Source organism: Rana temporaria, chromosome 7, assembly GCF_905171775.1.
Source record: "Rana temporaria chromosome 7, aRanTem1.1, whole genome shotgun sequence".
Classification (NCBI taxonomy): domain Eukaryota; kingdom Metazoa; phylum Chordata; class Amphibia; order Anura; family Ranidae; genus Rana; species Rana temporaria.
Genome location: NC_053495.1, coordinates 41,605,379 through 41,627,669, shown reverse-complemented (window position 1 = coordinate 41,627,669; position 22,291 = coordinate 41,605,379). Strand labels below are relative to the sequence as shown.

The 22,291-nt window shown below is 43.1% G+C and overlaps 1 protein-coding gene across 3 annotated transcripts in view; it reads left to right on the top strand.

Annotated features, from left to right (window-relative positions):
• The window catches only part of CACNA2D3 (calcium voltage-gated channel auxiliary subunit alpha2delta 3), a 1,177,822-nt gene that overhangs the window by 105,544 nt on the left and 1,049,987 nt on the right, over nucleotides 1–22,291 (top strand). For all 3 annotated transcript variants that reach the window (XM_040359261.1, XM_040359262.1, XM_040359264.1), the window contains exon 3: nucleotides 9,902–9,913. In XM_040359261.1, the coding sequence (XP_040215195.1) occupies nucleotides 9,902–9,913 (12 nt within the window). The remainder of the gene's footprint in view (nucleotides 1–9,901; nucleotides 9,914–22,291) is intronic.

Genomic DNA, 22,291 nt, shown 5'->3' with positions numbered 1-22,291 from the left:
TATGAGTGCCCAGTGCCGCCTATGTGTGCCCATCAGTGCCGCCTATGTGTGCCCATCAGTGCCGCCTATGTGTGCCCATCAGTGCCGCCTATGTGTGCCCATCAGTGCCGCCTATGTGTGCCCATCAGTGCCGCCTATGTGTGCCCATCAGTGCCGCCTATGTGTGCCCATCAGTGTCGCATACCAGCGCCGCCAATCAGTGCCACCTCATCTGTGCCCGTCAGTACTACCTCATCGATGTCCATCAGTGCCATCTCATCGGTGCCCATTAGTGCCGCCATATCAGTGCCCGTAATTGAAAGAGAAAACTTATTTACAAAAAAATTAACAGAAAAAAATAAAAACGTATTTTTTTTTCCAAATTTTCAGCCTTTTTTTAGTTGTTGCGCAAAAAAAAAAAATCGCAGAGGTGATCGAATACCACCAAAAGAAAGCTCTATTTGTGGGGAAAAAAGGACGCCAATTTTGTTTGGGTACAGTGTAGCATGACCGCGCAATTGCCATTCAAAGTGCGACAGTGCTGAAAGCTGAAAATTGGCTTGGGCGGGAAGCTGCGTAAGTACCTGGTATGGAAGTGGTTAACATGCCACGTTTCCTCACTGGACTTGTGACCAGATCAAGAGGTGTCACCTCTTGATCTAGTCACAAGTCCAGTGAGGAAACGCGTTGAGGTGGAGCCTGTGACATCATTACATCCCTCTAGGAAGCAGATCATTAGCCTTTGGGGACACAAGACCGAGGATCTGTGGTTGTTATAGTGAACCAGGGATTGTCCATCTTTTTAATAAAAGCACTTTACCAGGATAGTGCATCTGTAAATGTGAGTTCCTTACTGTGGTTTTATTAAAATACTTACTTGAGCTCTGTCTCTATCCAGCGATGTCAATGAGTCCCTCGGCCGTCCGGGACTCTCGCTTCTGATTGGCTGAGACACAGCCAATCAAGATCAGTTAGCCAATCAGGAGAGAGAGGTTGCAGGGCCCAACCAACCTCTGTGTCTGAATGGACACACAGAACTGCAGATCGGCTTGGGTGCCCCCATAGCAAGCTGCTATCTGTGGGGGCACTAGACAGGAGACAGTGGCCCAGAGCAGCAAAGAGGGACCCGAGAAGAGGAGGATCCAGGCTTCCCTGTGCAAAACCACTACACAGAGAAGTTAAGTATAACATGTTTGTTTAAAAAACTAAACAAAAAAGAGACTTTACAATCACTATAAAGTGAAACATTCAAAATGCACAATAACCTTAATCACTGGACAAACCAAATACAGAGGCTTTCTCTTGTCGTTGTAAACTAAATCATAAGGCACCATTCTCACTAGCCACAGTGCGAATCCCAGCTGTAGGAATCTATGTGCCTGTTTGCACAGCCAGCGATTACCTGTGACTGCGGTTATCACAGCTGGAAGCACTTTGTGTATGGGGGGCACATTGGGTGATAGGAGGGGCAAAGTTCGACATACTTACCCTGGACGCTGTCCCAGTACTGCTTGTGAAGACTGGAAGATCAGATAACCAGTACTAAGAGACCAGGAGCCAGCAGCATTGATAGTAATACATTACAAGTACTGGAGTAAGAATGAAAAAAAATAAGATGGAAGATGTTTATTTTATAGGGCTCAATGTGTTCAACTAAACTGAGGGTTAAATATTACTTTAAAGTACAACTAAAGGTAACACTTTTTTAATTTAGAATAGAGTAAGGAAGGGTTATAGCCTCTGCAGGTTTTTTTTGCCATCTGTGGCTGATTGGGGAGAATTTCCTTCACTGCCAAAACAAGAAGTGAGAGGAAATCATCCTAAAAGGAGGAAATCCCTGTATGTCTCCAGAACTAGTGTCCCTACTGAACTATCCCCCCCCCATTCCTGTCCTGAGCCCAACCCAAATTTGGGGATTTTCCTTTACTTTGACTTTCCATGATAATTGTAAATAAGACATATGGAGAATGTAAATCTCCTTAACCATAAGGACCACCGCACGACGATATACATCGACAGAATGGCACGGCTGGGCTCAAGGGTGTACATGTACGTCCCCTTTAAGAACCCAGCCATGGGTCGTGAGCGTGCCGCCGGCGCACTCGTGACCCAGTCCGAAGCTCCGTAACCACGCACGCGGGACCCGCGGACCCGATCGCTGCCGGTGTCCCGCAATTGGGTCACAGGAGCTGAAGAACGGGGAGAGGTGAGTGTAAACAAACCTTCCCCCGTTTTTCTCTGTGGCTTGTCACTGATCGTCTGTTCCCTGTCATAGGGAACGACGATCAGTGACTTTACACGTCCAGCCACGCCCCCTACAGTAATAAACACTCCCTTAGGGCACACTTAACCCCTATAGCGCCCCCTACAGGTTAACCCCTTCACTGCCAGTGTCATTTTTATAGCACTTTTCTCTGTGAAAATGACAGTGGTCCCAAAAATGTGTCAAAAGTGTCCGATGTGTCCGCCATAATGTCGCAGTCACGAAAAAAATCACTAATCACCGCCATTACTATTAAAAAAAAAATAGTAATAAAAATGCCATAAAACTATCCCCTATTTTGTAAACGCTATAACTTTTGCGAAAACCAATCAATAAACGCTTATTGCGATTTTTTTTACCAAAAATATGTAGAATAATACGTATCGGCCTAAACTGAGGAAAAAAAATGTTTCTTTATATATTTTTTAGGGATATTTATTATAGCAAAAAGTTAAAAATATTGCATTTTTTTTAAATTGTCGTTCTATTTTTGTTTATAGCGTAGAGGTGATAAAATAACACCAAAAGAAAGCTCTATTTGTGGGAGAAAAAAAAACGACAATTTTGTTTGGGAGCCACGTCACACAACCGCGCAATTGTCAGTTAAAGCGACTAAGTGCCGAATCGCAAAAAGGGGCCAGGTCCTTTACCTGCATAATGGACCGGGGGTTAAGCGGTTAATGGAGGAAACAACAGCAATTAAAACCTGCTAGGTGTTATAACCGCTCTCTATTCTGTCCAAAATAATACTCTGAGAAAGCTGTACACATTGAAGCATGATGCCAAACACACTGAACCTATATTTAAGGTTTCTTCACACACTATAACAGTTTTACTGTATTGGATGAATAGAGTAATAGGCCGAGATACCTTTCTTGGAGGAAATGCTGCCGCAGGCTTTGACGGCTGCAGAACCTAGGCCTTTTTATGGCCCCGTTTACAGTTTTGAATTTGTTAAAAAGTGCAGTCAATGGTTTCTAGAAAAGTCCAGGTGCTGAATCACCAGCTATGACCTCGGAATGTCACGCTCTGCAGTCCTCCTTCAAGTGGAACTACTGTATTATATAAACCTGCTAAATAATGCATGCGTTCCCCTCACCTCACTATGTGTGCAAAACAACACAGGCCAGGACAAGCTGCTGCCTCAGCAGCCTGATAAATCCCCTGCCATCCTTCTCACCCACACCTTCTTTCCTCAACTTACTTAGACCAGTGAATCTTACTAAGCTTCAAACTCTTCCACCGATCGGGTGACAAGGCCTGGACTGTATTCATGAGTCAAGGTATTAACCTTCATGTGTAACTTCAGAAAGGCTTAGGCCGTCGATTTCATCAGCCATCACTGCACAGGAATATAATTTCACAAACGCTGCTCAGGCTGATGAAATTACTCCACAGACGAGCGATTTCACAGACAACAATTTGCGATAATTGATATTTTTATAGTGTTCCCGGTGAATTGCCTTGTAGGTGCAATGACCCATTATCGAATGACTGAAATAAAGATTATATCTGAAGCCTGTTTATATAAGCTATCAGTGCTCTGCATTGCTTTGTGTTTCAGATAACACTACATGACTACAAACGTTCTGGCAAATCTCGAATTACATAATGCAGTGGTCTATAATTGCTTAAAGGGAACGTGAATTGTTTTTCCTTATATTTTCTTTTTTTATGCATTATATACAGAAGTAAAAAAAAAAAAGGTAAATAATATGTGGTAAATGTGCACCTGGTCCAGCTCCAGGGATGAGTGAAATTTTAGAGCTTTTGCTTTGCCAAAATTTTAGCAAAAAGCCACCATTTCGTCACAAATAAATGAAGATAATTTTAACCACTTAAGCCCCGGACCATTTTGTTGCTAAATGCCCAGGCCAGGTTTTGCGATTTGGCACTGCGTCGCTTTAACAGACAATTGCGCGGTAGTGCGACGTGGCTCCCAAACAAAATTGGCGTCCTTTTCCCCCCACAAATAGAGCTTTCTTTTGGTGGTATTTGATCACCTCTGCGGTTTTTATTTTTTGCGCTATAAACAAAAATAAGCGACTATTTTGAAAAAAATGCAATATTTTTTACTTTTTGCTATAATAAATATCCCCCAAAAACATATATACATTTTTTTTTCCTCAGTTTAGGCCGATACGTATTCTTCTACCTATTTTTGGTAAAAAAAATCGCAATAAGCGTTTATCGATTGGTTTGTGCAAAATGTATAGCGTTTACAAAATAGGGGATAGTTTTATTGCATTTTTATTAATTATTTATTTTTTACTACTAATGGCGGCGATCAGCGATTGTTTTCGTGACTGCGACATTATGGCGGACCCTTCGGACAATTTTGACACATTTTTGGGACCATTGTCATTTTCACAGCAAAAAATGCATTTAAATTGCATTGTTTATTGTGAAAATGACAGTTGCAGTTTGGGAGTTAACCACAGGGGGCGCTGTAGGAGCTAGGGTTCACCTAGTGTGTGTTTACAACTGTAGGGGGGTGTGGCTGTAGGTCTGACGTCATCGATTGTGTCTCCCTAGAAAAGGGATGACACATTCGATGCAGCCGCCCCAGTGAAGCACGGGGAAGCCGTGTTTACACACGGCTCTCCCCGTTCTTCAGCTCCGGGGAGCGATCGCGACGGAGCGGCTATAAATGAATAGCCGCGCCGTCGTCCCGGATCGCTCCCCGCGGGAATCCGAACGCCGCATGTAGCGGGGGGGGGGTCCCCCGCGGAAAGCCAGGGACGTACATGTACGCCCATATGCCTGTACGTGCCATTCTGTGGACGTACATATACATGCGGTGGTCGGCAAGTGGTTAAAGGTTGAAATGCTCTAAGATGGCATAAAAGCCTAACTATAAATATTCGCAATGGTGTTCCCACCCCCTGCTCCTACCTACCTTGCCTTACCTGTAAAAAAATATATGTGTACTTACCTAATTTTAATCTGGTCCAATCACATGATCCTGCAGCTCCTGCTTCCCTGCTGCTGCAGGAGAAAGGGGCGACAATGGCTGGGCCATGAGAGCCTATGGGTGACGTCACAGCTCCCGAAAATTCACACTCCATTACAGAGTGCTGCAGGATCACATGGCTGGACGAGATTGGAATTCAAATAGGTAAGTACACAGTAGACTTGTGCACAACGGAAAAATGTGTTTAGTTTAGTTTAGTTTCTTTTCCTTCCTGTTGATTCGTAATCATTCGTAATTTTGCTAAAAGGGATTTTTCGTGTTCGGACTAATTCGTATTTTCGCAAGCTTCATTTTTCATTAAATCGGAATGATTCGTATTAATGTAAGCCTTATTTTTAGTTGATTTATAATTCAGACTTTGGGTAGACAATTTTGAAGAAAAATTAATATTTTTTACTTTTTGCTGTAATAAATATACCCCAAAAATATATATAAAAAAATATTTTTTTTTCCTCAGTTTAGGCCAATACGTATTCTTCTACATATTTTTCGTAAAAAATAAATCGCAATAAGCGTTTATTGATTGGTTTGCGCAAAAGTTATAGCGCCTAACTAGGGGATAGTTTTATGGCATTTTTATTAATATTTTTTTTTTACTAGTAATGGCGGCGATCTGCGATTTTTATCGGTCATGCGACCTTATAGCGGACACTTTTGACACATTGTTGGGACCATTGGCATTTTTATAGCGATCTGTGCTATAAAAATGCATTGATTACTGTAAAAATATCACTGGTAGGGAAGGGGTTAACACTAGGGGGCGAGGAAGGGGTTAATTATGTTCCCTAGGTGTGTTCTAACTGAAGGGGGGTGGGACTGACTAGGGAAAATGACAGATCGCTGTTCATACATTGTATGAACATGCGATCAGTCATTTCTCCCCCTGAAAGGACCGGGAGCTGTGTGTAAATGAGCTATCGCGGGTGCCCAGTGGTGGTCGCGCCCTCTGTGCATGCGCTTCGGCTCCAGGGGCTAGCAGGGGGCGCACGCGGTGCCCCTAGTGGCTGAAATGCAAAATCACGTAATACCCGCCGTAACACTATGGTGGGTGGTCGGCAAGCGGTTAAAGCGGAAGTCCACCCTAAAAGAAAAATTCACATTAGTAGTTTTCTTTTAAATGTAATAAAAATAAAAAATTAATTTTACTTACCTGCAAGTGCCTGTTGCTAGGCAGTCGTTCCTATCTGCCTACTTCCTAGTCTGCGGGGCTCCTAGTTCTCTTCCTTACTCGCCTGGGCTCCTGGGAAATGAGTTGTCATAACAATGGGGCGGGACCTTCCTCCGTCGCCGCCCGTTGTTATGGCAACTATACAAACAATTGGCTCTACGGTCGACGTTTAATTGCGCATGCGCGAGATCGAGAGGTGCATGCTGGTTACCCCCCTTAACTCTTATGCCGCATACACATGGGAAAAATGATTTTTTTTTAATTGGTTGTTAAAAACGATCATGTGTAGGCTCCAGAGCATTTTTCTCGACGAGAAAAATGGGCATTAAAAGTTTAGAACCTGCTCTTTTTTTTCATTGTTTTTCACGTTGACGTTTTTCTCATAGTGGAAAACGGTCGTGTGTAGGCTTTAACGGGGAAAAAAAACGTGCATGCTCAGAAGCAAGTTATGAGAAGGGAGATTTGCACAATCAGCCCAAACGGTGGCGCTATTCGAATGGAACTTCCCCTTTATAGTGCCATTGTACGCGTTGTACGTCAACGCGCTTTGCTCAAGCATTTTTTATCACGACCGTGTGTATGCAAGGCACGCTTGAGAGGAAATCATGTTGAGAAAAACGTAGTTTTTTTTCTATGACATGAAAAACGGTCGTGTGTACGCAGCATTAGTGTTGGCCTTTGATGTTGAAATAATCTAACATTGCGTCATCTTACTATTAATTAGAGTATACAAAGCCCAGTGTTGAAGACAGCAATTCACCAAGAGCGTTAACTTTTTACAGCATATATTTAATAGTTATTTATGTTCACTTTAACCCCCTCAATACCAGTATACCCTCTTCCTTTTTAGACAATTTTTCAGTTGTCAGTGCTGTGATAGTTTGACTAACAATCACAAAGTCATGCATCACTGCACCCAATACATTGTATATCTTTTTTGAGACAGTTATAGATTTATTTTGGTGCTGTTTAATAATCAGAACCATACTTGAATTGAGGTGGTTTATTGTCTTGTATTTTTTTTTCAGCTGTCTGTATGAGGAGATATTGTTTGGCACAAGAAAATGTCCATGATAGTTGAAAGGAGCTTCTAAATCCTTCAGCAGCCATTTAAGGCATATTGGGCCAGATTCACATATACTTGCGGCGGCGTAACGTATCGTCTATACGTTACACCGCCGCAAGTTTTCAGCGCAAGTGCCTGATTCACCAAGCACTTGCGTGTAAACTTACGGCGGTGTAACGTAAGGGCGTCCGGCGCAAGCCCGCCTAATTCAAATGGGGCGTGTACCATTTAAATTAGGCGCGCTCCCGAGCCGGACGTACTGCGCATGCTCCGTTTTGAAATTCCTGCCATGCTTTGCGCAAAGTTACGTCATTTTTTTGAACGGCGACGTGCGTAACGTACTTTCGTATTCCCGGACGTCTTACGCAAAAAAAAAAAATTGGAAATTCGACCCGGGAACGACGGCCATACTTTAACATGGCTTGTCTAAAGTTAAGCCATGTTAAAGCAGGCTTAATTTTGCGACGGGAAAAAATGACTAGCGACGACGTAATGAACGCGAAAACCTTCGTGGATCGCCGTAAAACCTCATTTGCATACCCGACGCTGGAAAACGATGCAAACTCCACCCAGCGGCAGCCTAAGTATTGCATCCTAAGATCCGACAGTGTAAGTCAATTACACCTGTCGGATCTTAGGGCTATCTATGCGTAACTGATTCTATGAATCAGTCGCATTGATACACTCAGAGATACGACGGCGTATCAGGAGATACGCCGTCGTATCTCTTCTGTGAATCTGGCCCATTGTATCCTATAAAAAAAAAACTCCAAAGACTACTCTATATTGCCTTCTCTGTTGACTCCAATGCATTTTGCCAAAATGGGGACACTTTTGCTGAAATCCCAGGATTATTACAGAATAAATAGGTAGCCCATTTTTTCTTCTTTTTTTTAATTCAACCAGTGGGTTGAATGTAAAAAACTGGGTTGATTTCCTCATCCACATAATCAATGTGGAGGATGGGATCATCCCCGAGGAGCTATTGTATTCTGACAGCGGGGAGATGTCCCCGCCATCAGAATCCACTGATCGGCCTTGCAGTGCCTACAGCGCTGATCAAGTGGGGAAAATCTGATAGGTCAGCTGTACAGAAGTCGATTGGTAGATTGAATTTTGTTAAAACCTCCCTGCCTATCCATGGATTGACATTCAGCCAGTCTCTGCTGAACTGGCTGAATTTCGAGCCGGCTTTAGGAAGAGGAAAACTCTCAAGTTTAATCATCAGTAAAGGAAAATATTTTCAAGGGCGATGTCAATATTTTCCAGGGTAAAGAGATGCATCAACGCACCCAAAACGATATAATATTATTGAAGTTGCACCAATTAAAAGTTGCATTTTACAGGATATTGTACACATATTCTATGTATATTGCATCCGTAATGAGTTGTCACATTGCCGTGTCCAATTTTGCATAGTGAAGCCTCGTACACACGACGAGGAAACTTGCTGTTTGTTTTTTTCCGAGGAAACCGGTCGTGTGTACACTTTTAGACGAGGAAACTGTCAAGGATCTCGTCGAGCCAAAAAGAGAGCATGTCTTCTTTTTCCTCGACGGGAATGGAGAAATTTGGCTCGCCGAGATCCTCGACAGCCTAACAAGGAACTCGATGTGTTTCGCCCGTCGAGTTTCTCGGTCATGTGTACGAGGCCTGACTCTCTTTTTGATAATAATGGCTTTGTAAGTGTCTCAACTAGTAAAATATGGTGCATGTTTCGGTAAATGGCTCATAACAGGTGGATGCTGTATCAAATGCCTGCTGGGAACTTGTATCTAAACAAGGTTATAGCATATATCGCCAGCAAGCCATAGATCTTCAAATAGCTTACTAAAGTGATCACATCACAGCAAAAAATTGCGACATTATGGGGCCATGCAAAACCTTTTCATCAGACATGCCTGATAAAGGGGTCCTGCATGACCTTGAAACGTCACGATTCTTTGCTGTGATCGCTTTAGTAAACATTTTTGGAAGCTCTATGGTTTGCTTGCAATATATATATGCAAATATATGCTTTGCTCTTGAATTAGGGTTGGACTATATGTGGTCTTATGTCTGTTTACTGTTATATATAAGTAGGATCTGTATACCACTTGCATGTGGTTCTTTTATCCCTCATAGGACACCATTGTGTCCTTTTTGATATACCAAAATAAAATTGATATTTATTTTTTCTACACTTTATTTGTTTGTGTCACTTTAAAAGTGCCACCCTTGAGGGGGTTTTCCTTTTTTTTTTTATTAATGGGTATGACTGTTCCATCAAAAATTGCATTGTTTCTAAATAAAATATTCTTTATATGCAAAATATGTTGTTACTCTGATTTTGTATAGCTATACAATTGTTTAGCTTTATTGTTATTTTTAAAATCACCTTTTCATTCCCTTCTTTTATGTTTACAGGTTAACACATTTTAACATGTAATCTTTTTTCTCTTCATGCTGCAGAGCATTTTCACAGTAAGTAGTCATATTTTCTTTTTCTTGTTTGTGTGTTTATTATAGAGTAATCGCTTTGCATTAGTGTTTTTGTTGGTTATAATTTTCGGAGCCACTCTGTCTGCTTTGATAATGAGAATACTCAGTGATTGCATTAGGACCATTACCAAAAGCTTTATTTGTTTGATATACAGGATTTCTTTTTTTAATCAAGAGAAATTGCATTTTTTATTTTTGAGATACAGTGTTTAATAACAAATAAAATCTAAATGTTATTGAAATATATATATTTTTTTTAGACAGAACTTGTGCCTGAGCTCAAGTGGGCTCAGACAGGGCTATTGCTATTTCAGTGTATAATCATTAAAGAAAGTTAGAAATGTATCAGTTTTCTGGTCACCAGAACTTGTATTTTTTGTACTTGCAACATTTTTAAAGAGAAAAAACATGGGGTAATGTGCATGTACAACAGAAAAAAAATCTGAATATATATATATATACAGGGAGTGCAGAATTATTAGGCAAGTTGTATTTTTGAGGATTAATTTTATTATTGAACAACAACCATGTTCTCAATGAACCCAAAAAACTCATTAATATCAAAGCTGAATATTTTGGAAGTAGTTTTTAGTTTGTTTTTAGTTTTAGCTATTTTAGGGGGATATCTGTGTGTGCAGGTGACTATTACTGTGCATAATTATTAGGCAACTTAACAAAAAAAAAATATATACCCATTTCAATTATTTATTTTTACCAGTGAAACCAATATAACATCTCAACATTCACAAATATACATTTCTGACATTCAAAAACAAAACAAAAACAAATCAGTGACCAATATAGCCACCTTTCTTTGCAAGGACACTCAAAAGCCTGCCATCCATGGATTCTGTCAGTGTTTTGATCTGTTCACCATCAACATTGCGTGCAGCAGCAACCGCAGCCTCCCAGACACTGTTCAGAGAGGTGTACTGTTTTCCCTCCTTGTAAATCTCACATTTGATGATGGACCACAGGTTCTCAATGGGGTTCAGATCAGGTGAACAAGGAGGCCATGTCATTAGTTTTTCTTCTTTTATACCCTTTCTTGCCAGCCACGCTGTGGAGTACTTGGACGCGTGTGATGGAGCATTGTCCTGCATGAAAATCATGTTTTTCTTGAAGGATGCAGACTTCTTCCTGTACCACTGCTTGAAGAAGGTGTCTTCCAGAAACTGGCAGTAGGACTGGGAGTTGAGCTTGACTCCATCCTCAACCCGAAAAGGCCCCACAAGCTCATCTTTGATGATACCAGCCCAAACCAGTACTCCACCTCCACCTTGCTGGCGTCTGAGTCGGACTGGAGCTCTCTGCCCTTTACCAATCCAGCCACGGGCCCATCCATCTGGCCGATCAAGACTCACTCTCATTTCAGCAGTCCATAAAACCTTAGAAAAATCAGTCTTGAGATATTTCTTGGCCCAGTCTTGACGTTTCAGCTTGTGTGTCTTGTTCAGTGGTGGTCGTCTTTCAGCCTTTCTTACCTTGGCCATGTCTCTGAGTATTGCACACCTTGTGCTTTTGGGCACCCCAGTGATGTTGCAGCTCTGAAATATGGCCAAACTGGTGGCAAGTGGCATCTTGGCAGCTGCACAATTGACTTTTCTCAGTTCATGGGCAGTTATTTTGCGCCTTGGTTTTTCCACACGCTTCTTGCGACCCTGTTGACTATTTTGAATGAAACGATTGATTGTTCGATGATCACGCTTCAGAAGCTTTGTAATTTTAAGAGTGCTGCATCCCTCTGCAAGATATCTCACTATTTTTGACTTTTCTGAGCCTGTCAAGTCCTTCTTTTGACCCATTTTGCCAAAGGAAAGGAAGTTGACTAATAATTATGCACACCTGATATAGGGTGTTGATGTCATTAGACCCACACACCTTCTCATTACAGAGATGCACATCACCTAATATGCTTAATTGGTAGTAGGCTTTCGAGCCTATACAGCTTGGAGTAAGACAACATGCATAAAGAGGATGATGTGGTCAAAATACTCATTTGCCTAATAATTCTGCACTCCCTGTATATATATATATATATATATATATATATATATATATATATATATATATATATATATTTTTTTTTTTTTTTTTTTTTGCTAGAGATACACTTTTAATTGAAAGTTTTAAATCAGCAAAATAAATTTTAGTTACCGGTACATTAAAACAAGAAGTGTGAAAATTCTTCCAGTTCATTTTCTTTTTAAAGAAAGAAGAGATTCTGCGAGGCGAGCCCGAGTCTGACTCGGGGTTACCAATAGTAGACAAAAAATCTCACCCCGAGTCAGACTCGGGAACACCACTCAGAAGGTTAAAGCAGTATTAAACGCGAAAGCAAAAATGCTTTTCAATCCATAGATATGGAAAATGTAGAGTAATGCCCCATGCACACGATCGGAATTTCCGATGGCCTAAAATCCAATGGAATTTTTTGTCGGAATTCCGTTCAATCTGTCTTGCATACACACTGTCAGACCGTCCAAAACGCGGTGACGTAAAACACTACGACGAGCCGAGAAAAATTAAGTTCAATGCTTCTGAGCATGCATGTTTTTTTTCTCCATCGGAGTTGCACACAGACAATAGGACAATAGGAATTTCCTATCGTTTTTTTTTTTCAATCGGAAAAAAATAAAACATGTTCTATTTCTAAACACTGACGGAAAAAAGTCAGATGGGGCCCACACACGATCAGAATTTCCGATGAAAAAAAACCATCAGACTTTTTTAATCGGAAATTACGATCGTGTGTACGTGGCATTAGATGCTGTAGCAGATGTAGATAGATTTGACTAAGTCAAACTGCAGTGAACACATTTTATGTAGTTGCAGCAATAATTCTTTTTCCTTTTTAGGATAAAGATTTGCATAAATGAATAAAAGTTGATCATTGCAAGCACCCCTGTCAGGATAGATTCCTGTTTTTTTCAACCCTCCAACTTTTTTGGACAGCTTGGTCAGTTAAAGGAAGTTGAAAATAAACAGGATCGAAATAAAAATAGAACACATGGCAAAAAATAAATAAATAAAATGAATGCAGCCACCACATCTTAGGCCTCGTACACATGACCGAGGAACTCGTCGGAAAAGACACATTGTTTTCCTCGACGAGTTCCTTGTTAGGCTTGTCGAGAAACTTGACAAGCTTGCTTTGCGTACACACGGTCAAGACAAAATCTCCTCGTTCTCAAACGCAGTGACGTACAACACATACAACGGCAGGAGAAGTTCGATTCCACTGGCACAACCCTTGGGGCTGCTTTTGCTAATCTCATGTTACTGCGTGTTAAGTAAAAGTTTGGTAAGAGACGATTTGCACTTTTCAGACTGTTACAGCATGAAAAATGTGTTATCTTCATTACAAACGCTACTTTTTCCGAAGGTGCGCTCCCGTCTCATACATTATTCTGAGCATGAGCGGGTTTCTTAGCATACACACGAACGTGTTACTCGTCCAAAACCTGCCCGACGAGAAACACGATGAGGAAATTGAGACTCCCGTCGAGGAAAAAGAGAACTTGTTTTTTTTTTTCTCATCGAGTTCCTCGACAGTTTCCTAGATGAAAAACGTACACACGACCGGTTTCCTCAGCAAAAAAGCTCTCCCACCAAGTTTCTTGATGGATTCTATCGAGGAAAACGGTTGTGTGTACGAGGCCTAACCCCCATAGCCGTTTTGTACAAAAAGAAAAAAATCCTTTGTCATGGTCAGGAACAAATAGCTGGATTCAGGTACACGTGCCTAACGTTAGGCAGGCGTAGCGTATCTCATATACGCTACGCCGCCGTAAGTTAGAGAGGCAAGTGCTGTATTCACAAAGCACTTGCGTCCTAAGTTACGGTGGCGAAGCGTAAATGTGCCGGCGTAAGCGTGCCTAATTCAAATTGTGAAGAGGTGGGCGTGTTTTATGTAAATAAAGCATGACCCCACGTAAATGACATTTTAAACGAACGGCGCATGCGCCGTCCGTGGACGTATCCCAGTGCGCATGCTCCAAATTACGCCGCAAAGACTCATTGGTTTCGTGAACGTAAATTACGCCCAGCCCCATTCACAGACGACTTACGCAAACTAGGTAAAGATTAAAAAATTAGACGCGGTTCCAACGTCCATACTGCGCCATCTTTTTGGTGGAATATCTTTAGGCCTGAAAACGCCTTACGTAAACGGCGTATCTTTACTGCGACGGGCAAGCGTACGTTCATGAATCAGCGTACACGTCCCTAGCGGCCGGCGTAAATAGACAGCTAAGATACGCCGGCGCCGGTGGTATATATATATTTAATAATATATATATTTAATGCCCAAAAATATTGTCTTATGATTGCTCATCTGATGTGTATTATCTATTCTATGACCTATCTTTTCTAATTAGCCCATTGTGAATACTTCTTCAAGCAGTCTGTTCAGCTAATCAATACTACATATAGCATCATCAAAAATCTTTGGTGTTGATTTTGAACACAAAACCAGAAGAAAACCATTGACGTAGACGTACATTCTGTCCATGATTTTTTTCATGATATAAAACTGTTGTGGGCAGATACTGTACTATCTTATAGATAATGCAGGAAATGGTTATGACCCGTTTCAGGTTTGTACTGTTAGACATTTGTCCATTGGGTAGATGTTTCCTCCCTTACTTCCTCTTCCTTTCTTTACACAGATAATGCTGTTTTTTATTTCTATATTTGAGTACATACATTTTTGATTTCATGTCTTATTGAAGGGAAAATTGAATCGTGAAGCACTTTTCTCCAGTTTCCTCTTAAAATAATCTCTTTAGAATTGTGGACCTATTTGGATTCCATGCTGACTCGAGCACATGAACATGATGACACCACTTTGTACAACACTTCCATTTTCCTCTTCAACTGTTCTTGCTGAGAAAAGTTAAATCTGAAGAGAGTTTGGTGGTTCTTATATGCAGGGCCGTCTTTAATGTTGATTGGACCCTGGGCAACAACATTTCTTGCCCCCCCCCCCCATGCAATTTTGTTTTCCACCTTTTCTGAAACATGCAGTAAATATCAGCTATACTTAAAATCATTTTACTGTATCAGATCGGGCAGTGATTGTGATTGGTTGCCAGAGGTTACAGCATATCGTTATCACTTACTGACTGGTTGCTAGAGGTTACAGAACACATTATGGCTCACTGATTAGTTGCTAGAGGTTACAGCACATGATTTCTTCTTGTTGATTGGTACCTGTTCCCCCCTGGAACTGGAGCGGGGGGAGGAAGCATATAAGTGGAGCTTCCACTTTTGGGTGGAAGTCCACTTTAAGTTGCGTCCCATTTTGCTCTTCTGCTTTAGACATTGTTGCTTTATTTTAAAGTGAACTTTTGCTTTGCAAATGTAGGAAAAGGGTCACTTAAATATCCCCTCTGAGCAGTACTTACTCCTATATGCTTACATTTGGCCAATAAAATTGGTTAATGAATACTTGACATGAGACTTGCCACTTCTGATTCATGTGACAGTGCTAGGAGTCCTGTGGTTGGCTCAGCACTGTTAGGTGGGGGAAGGAATCCATAGCCCTATATGGGCTTTAAAAATAGTTGGTGGTGATTTGAGCACAGTGCATATTAAAGAGCATGAAGGTGGAACCTACCTAGAGATAATACATCCAGGAATATATTGCATTTGACCACTTCCCTACCGCCCACTGTCATATGACGTCCGCAGGAACACTCTGTCCCTCCAGGTGGGCGTCATATGACGTCCAAGGCCTCCCAGTGGTATAGGGGCACTCGCGCGCGCGCCACGTCACTCGGGAGCCCATGCGTGTGCCCGGCAGCTGCGATGTTCACCGGGCACCCGCGATTGCTCATCACAGAGCAGAGACGTGGATCTGTGTGTGTAAATGGACAGATCCAAGTCCTGTCAGGGAAGAGGAAAACTGATCGGGTGTTCCTTGTATATAGGAGGACCGATTGGTCCCCTCCCCAAGTCTATGCCCTGCCACCACAGTTAGAGTCCCTCCCTAGGACACACAGATAACCCCTTCATCGCCCCCTAGTGTTAACTCCTTCCCTGCCAGTGACATTTTTACAGTAATCAGTGCATATTTATAGCACTGATCGCTGTAATAATGTCACTGGTCCCAAAATAATGTCAAAAGTGCCCGATGTGTACGCCATAATGTCGCAGTCATGATAAAAATCGCAGATCGCCATTACTAATAACAAAATAAATTAAAAAAATGCCATAACTCTATCCCCTATTTTATAGACGCTATGGGCTAGATTCAGCAAGAATTGACGCCGGCGTATCTATAGATACGCCACGTAAATTCAAAGCTGCGCCGGCGTATCTTCTTTCTGTATTCAGAAAGCAAGATACGCCGACATTAGCCTAAGATCCGACTGCCGTAAGTCTCTTACACCGTCGTATCTTAGGGTGCATATTTACGATGGCCGCTAGGTGGCGCTTCCGTCGCTTTCGGCGTAGAATATGTAAATGACCTAGATACGCCGATTCACAAACGTACGTACGCCCGGCGCTATTTTGTTACGTCGTTTACGTTAGGCTTTTTCGGCGTAAGGTTGCTCCTGCTATTATAAGGTGTACGCAATGTTAAGTATGGACGTCGTTCCCGCGTCGAATTTTGAATTTTTTACATCGTTTGCGTAAGTCATTCGTGAATAGGGCTGGACGTAATTTACGTTCACGTCGAAAGCAATGACGATTTGCGGCGGAATTTCGAGCATGCGCACTGGGATTCTTTCACGAACGGCGCATGCGCCGTTCGTAAAAAACGTAAAATACGCGGGGTCACCATTGATTTAAATAAAACACGCCCACATCATCCCCATTTGAATTAGGCGGGCTTACGCCGGCCCACATACGTTACGCTGCCGTAAATTAGGGCGCAAGTTCTTTTTGAATACGGAACTTGCGCCCTAATTTACGGCGGCGTAACGTATCGGAGATACGTTACGCGCGCACTAAATTACGCAGGGCTACCTGAATCTTAGGCTTAAACTCAGGATTTTTTTTTTTTTAATTGGGATATTTTTTATAGCAAAAAGTAAAAAATATAGTGTTTTTTTTTAAATTGTCGCTCTTTTTTTGTTTATTGCGCAAAAAATCAAAACAGCAGAGGTGATCAAATACCACCAAATGAAAGCTCTATTTGTCAGGAGAAAAATGATAAAAATGTAATTTGGGTACAGTGTAGCATGACCGTGCAATTGTCATTCAAAATGTTACACTGCTGAATCCTGAAAATTGGCCTGGGCAGAAAGGGGGTGAAAATGCCCTGCATTAAAGTGGTTAAAGGAATTTGCAGAGGACTTTTTTTGTTTTTGTTTTTTGAGAACACTATTATGTAGGATAATTGTATGTGAATGTAATCTACAGTTTTTGATATTATAAGAAAAAAAGTTGGTTTGAAGCGTACACAGGGTTTTATTTCCAAGTTGCAGAGACCTAAAGACATTGCATAGAGGCAAGAAAGGGTAAAACACGCTGCTGGGGGAGGTGAATGATAATTGGCCATTTCCTTTGCTGTGCTTTGCCATTCTTACAAGTTCTCTAGCCCCAACCCTAGACCCAAAAAAGAACTCCCTTTCCGTGTACACACGGTCTGACTTTTGACTGGGCAAAACTCCATCGGAATTTCCGACGGAAAAACAGAGAACCTGCTCTCTGTCTAGATCCGTCGGAAATTCCCACGGAAAAAGTCAGATGGAGCATACACACGGCCGGAATATCCGCTGAAAAGCTCCCATATGACTTTATCCATCGGAAATTCCAACCGTGTGTACGCGGTTCCATAGTTTCTATTGGCAAAGCTCTTTGGGTATCTAACAAAGTTGTACTAAAGAAAATTTAGTAAAAAAAAAAATTGTGAAATTAATATTTATGTCTGCTGAGCCCTAAACAAAATCCTGTTGCAGTGTCAAAGAACCTCCGATAACCGCTATATGGGCCAGATTAAGGTACATTTGTGGCGGTCTAACGTATCCCATTTACGTTACACCGCCGCAAGTTTTAAGCGCAAGTGCTTGATTCACAAAGCACTTGCCTGTAAACTTGCGGCGGCGTAGCGTAAATGCGTCCGGCGCAAGCCCGCCTAATTCAAATGGGGCGTGTATCATTTAAATTAGGCGCGTTCCCGCGCCGAACGTACTGCGCATGCTCCGATTTGAAATTTCCCACCGTGTTTTGCGCGAAATGACGTTGCACTGACGTAATCTTTTGAACGGCGACGTGCGTTACGTCCATTCCTATTCACGGACGACTTACGCAAAAAGGAAAGAAAATTAAAATTTGACGCGGGAACGACGGCCATACTTTAACACGGGCAGTCTAAATATAAGCCATGAAATAGCAGCCGTAACTATCCGCCGGGAAAAGCCGACTAGCGACGACGTAAGAGAATGCGACGAACGCGTGTACCTTCGTGGATCGCTGTAAACAGCTAATTAGCATACCCGACGCGGAAAACGACGCAAACTCCACCCAGCGGGCGCCGAAGTATTACAACTACGATCCGAAGGCGTATGAAGCCGTACGCCTGTCGGATCGAAGCCTAAAGCCGTCGTATCTTGGTTTAAGAATTAAAACTAAAGATACGACGCGGCAAATTTGAAAATACGCCGGAGTATCAGTAGATACGCTGGCGTATTTCTACTGTGAATCTGGCCCTATATGTTTTTTTCTATAGGAATGGTTGTAATTATCCTGAAGTTATATTGCTGTTACGTTTAATTATAAATTGGCGCTTCGCAGAGGGGCTGTAATTCTTGTTACAGCACCAGGAGCCATTTTAATTGGCCCGCACTTGATTTATTGAAGCAGTTGAATGTGATTAATCAAACAGATACAAGAGGGCTTGGATTTTTATTGGGGGTGTAGTTTGGGGGCTACAACCAAAGTAAAACCTGGTTATATAATAAAAACATAAATCAAGAAAGCTTCTTGTAAAAATAAATGGCTAGATGAACATTACTGTGATCTTTTGATGCAAAAATGTCCCACATTACATTTACAGCAATTACTTTAACCTATTCTCAAAGTAATGTGCCGTCCAGTGACAAATTGTCCTGGCTCTTAGCATATTTTTCTCTCTATCTGTAACACCTATGACAATACTAAATTGTCATGCCACAAATTTTCTCTCCCGAGGCTTAGGCAAGTAACTCTCAAGTTATTAGCAGCTCACCTTGAAAGCATATAATACAAAATTATCACAATGCGCGCCTGTCTATTGACTGTGCAAGTGCCTTTATTTTGCTTGAAAATTGACTAATTTCCGCAGGAAGCGTTGTAATTTTAATTTTAATGGTCTTTTTATCATTTAAATATATTGTATGTTTTAAATGCAGAAGAGCGTTGACAGCCCCTTTTTTCCTGTCCATTAGACATATTTAAAAAATGCAAAAAGACATAGTTTAAGAAGTGGTGTATAAGGATTAGAAAATATGGGCCAAATTCTCAAAAACTCTGCGTAACTTAAATTTCAGCAGTTAAGTTACACTGACTTAAAATTTCTACCTAAGTGCCTGATCGTCAAAGCACTTAGGTAGAAATTACACGCTGTGTAACTTAAGTGCCGCCGTCGTAAGGCGGTCCTCCTCTCCTGGGGGCGTTTAAAATTTAAATGAGGCGCGCTCCCGCGCCGGCCGTACTGCGCATGCGTGTGACGTCATTTTCCCGACGTGCAGCGCGCGAACGTAATTAACGCCGGTTGGCTTTGAGAATTTCGACGGGACACTAAAGTTGCGACGGGTGAAAAAAAAAGACGCGCCGGGAAAACAAATAATTATAAAAAAAAATGACAGCGTCGCTCAGCATGCATTCCTGAGAGGGAGAACTCCATGCCAATTTTCAAAGAAAAAAACGGCATGGGTTCCCCCCCCAGGAGCATACCAGGCCCTTAGGTCTGGTATGGGTTGTAAGGAGACCCCCCCACGCCGAAAAATTGACGTAGGGGGTCCCCCTACAATCCATACCAGACCCGTATCCAAAGCACGCTACCCGGCCGGCCAGGAATGGGAGTGGGGACGAGCGAGCGCCCCCCCCCTCCTGAGCCGTGCCAGGCCGCATGCCCTCAACATGGGGGGGTTGGGTGCTCTGGGGCAGGGGGGCGCACTGCGGGCCCCCCCACCCCAGAGCACCCTGTCCCCATGTCGATGAGGACAGGACCTCTTCCCGACAACCCTTGCCATTGGTTGTCGGGGTCTGCGGGCGGAGGCTTATCGGAATCTGGGAGTCCCCTCAAATAAGGGGGCCCCCAGATACCGGCCCCCCACCCTAAGTGAATGGATATGGGGTACATCGTACCCCTATCCATTCACCTGTAGGCAAAAAGTAAAATGTAGTAAACACACAACACAAGGCTTTTTAAAATATTTTATTATTCTGCTCCGGAGGCACCCCCCTGTCTTCGTTATTAGCTCAATTACCAGGGGGGGCTTCTTCTTCCACTCTCCGGGGGTCTTCTCCGCTCTCCGGGGGTCTTCTCCGCTCTCCGGGGGGGCTTCTCCGGACTCCGGGGGGCTTCTTCCATCTTCTCCCCTCTTCCGCTCTTGACTCGGCGAACCCCGGTTCTTCTGCAGCTCTCCGGTGCCTTCTTCTTCAGCGCTGGCTGCCTGCTATGTTTGTGTGTTAGCTCGATTTCAAACAGGCAGCCGGCGCGGTCTTCTGTGACGCCAGGGTCTTCTGGTCTTCTGTTCTTCCGATGTTGCCTCGTCGCCTGTTGTCGCTGTAATGATGGAAGCGCGCCTTGCATCACATTTATATAGGCATCACCGTCCCATCATGCTCCGGTAGGTACCCACGTGGTGGGTGCCTACCCACGTGCACCCACCACGTGGGTACCTGCCGGAGCATGATGGGACGGTGATGCCTATATAAATGTGATGCAAGGCGCGCTTCCATCATTACAGCGACAACAGGCGACGAGGCAACATCGGAAGAACAGAAGACCAGAAGACCCTGGCGTCACAGAAGACCGCGCCGGCTGCCTGTTTGAAATCGAGCTAACACACAAACATAGCAGGCAGCCAGCGCTGAAAAAGAAGGCACCGGAGAGCTGCAGAAGAACCGGGGTTCGCCGAGTCAAGAGCGGAAGAGGGGAGAAGATGGAAGAAGCCCCCCGGAGAGCGGAGAAGACCCCCGGAGAGCGGAGAAGACCCCCGGAGAGTGGAAGAAGAAGCCCCCCTGGTAATTGAGCTAATAACGAAGACAGGGGGGTGCCTCCGGAGCAGAATAATAAAATATTTTAAAAAGCCTTGTGTTGTGTGTTTACTACATTTTACTTTTTGCCTACAGGTGAATGGATAGGGGTACGATGTACCCCATATCCATTCACTTAGGGTGGGGGGCCGGTATCTGGGGGCCCCCTTATTTGAGGGGACTCCCAGATTCCGATAAGCCTCCGCCCGCAGACCCCGACAACCAATGGCAAGGGTTGTCGGGAAGAGGTCCTGTCCTCATCGACATGGGGACAGGGTGCTCTGGGGTGGGGGGGCCCGCAGTGCGCCCCCCTGCCCCAGAGCACCCAACCCCCCCATGTTGAGGGCATGCGGCCTGGCACGGCTCAGGAGGGGGGGGGCGCTCGCTCGTCCCCACTCCCATTCCTGGCCGGCCGGGTAGCGTGCTTTGGATACGGGTCTGGTATGGATTGTAGGGGGACCCCCTACGTCAATTTTTCGGCGTGGGGGGGTCTCCTTACAACCCATACCAGACCTAAGGGCCTGGTATGCTCCTGGGGGGGAACCCATGCCGGTTTTGAATTTAAAAATTGCCGTGGAGTTCTCCCTCAGGAATGCATACCAAATGCCGTCGCTGGAATGGGCCTTTACAAGGTTTGGCTAACTTTCCACATTGTAAAACCAGCCCTAATTTTGCGCCGGCAAATTCGGAACTTAGGCAGAAATCAAAGTGCTGAAATGCTTTGAAAATCTGCTTAAGTCCTCATTTGCATACGCAAAGCTGGATTTCAATGAGAAATGCCCCCAGTGGCGGATGCGGTACTGCATCCTAAAATCTGACCGTGTAAGTGTCTTACACATGTCAGATTTTCTGCCTAACTTTGGAAAAAGCCTTTTGAGAATCGTTTCCAAAGTTAGGCACAGAGATACGCAGGCTGAACAGCAGTTAAGTCTGCGTATCTCTTTTGAGAATTTGGCCCAATGTTCTTTGCTGAAGACATAGCAAGTGACATATGGGGCTAGATTTACTAAAAGTGAATATCAATGTGGTAAAGCTTCACTTTTTAAAGAAAACCCAATCAGGTGCAAGGAAAATGAAAAAAATAATAAAAATGTTTTGCTTGTTCATCTCTGTGATTTTTTTGTGTTATTAATAAAAAAAGAGCGACAATTTAGAAACAAAAGCAAT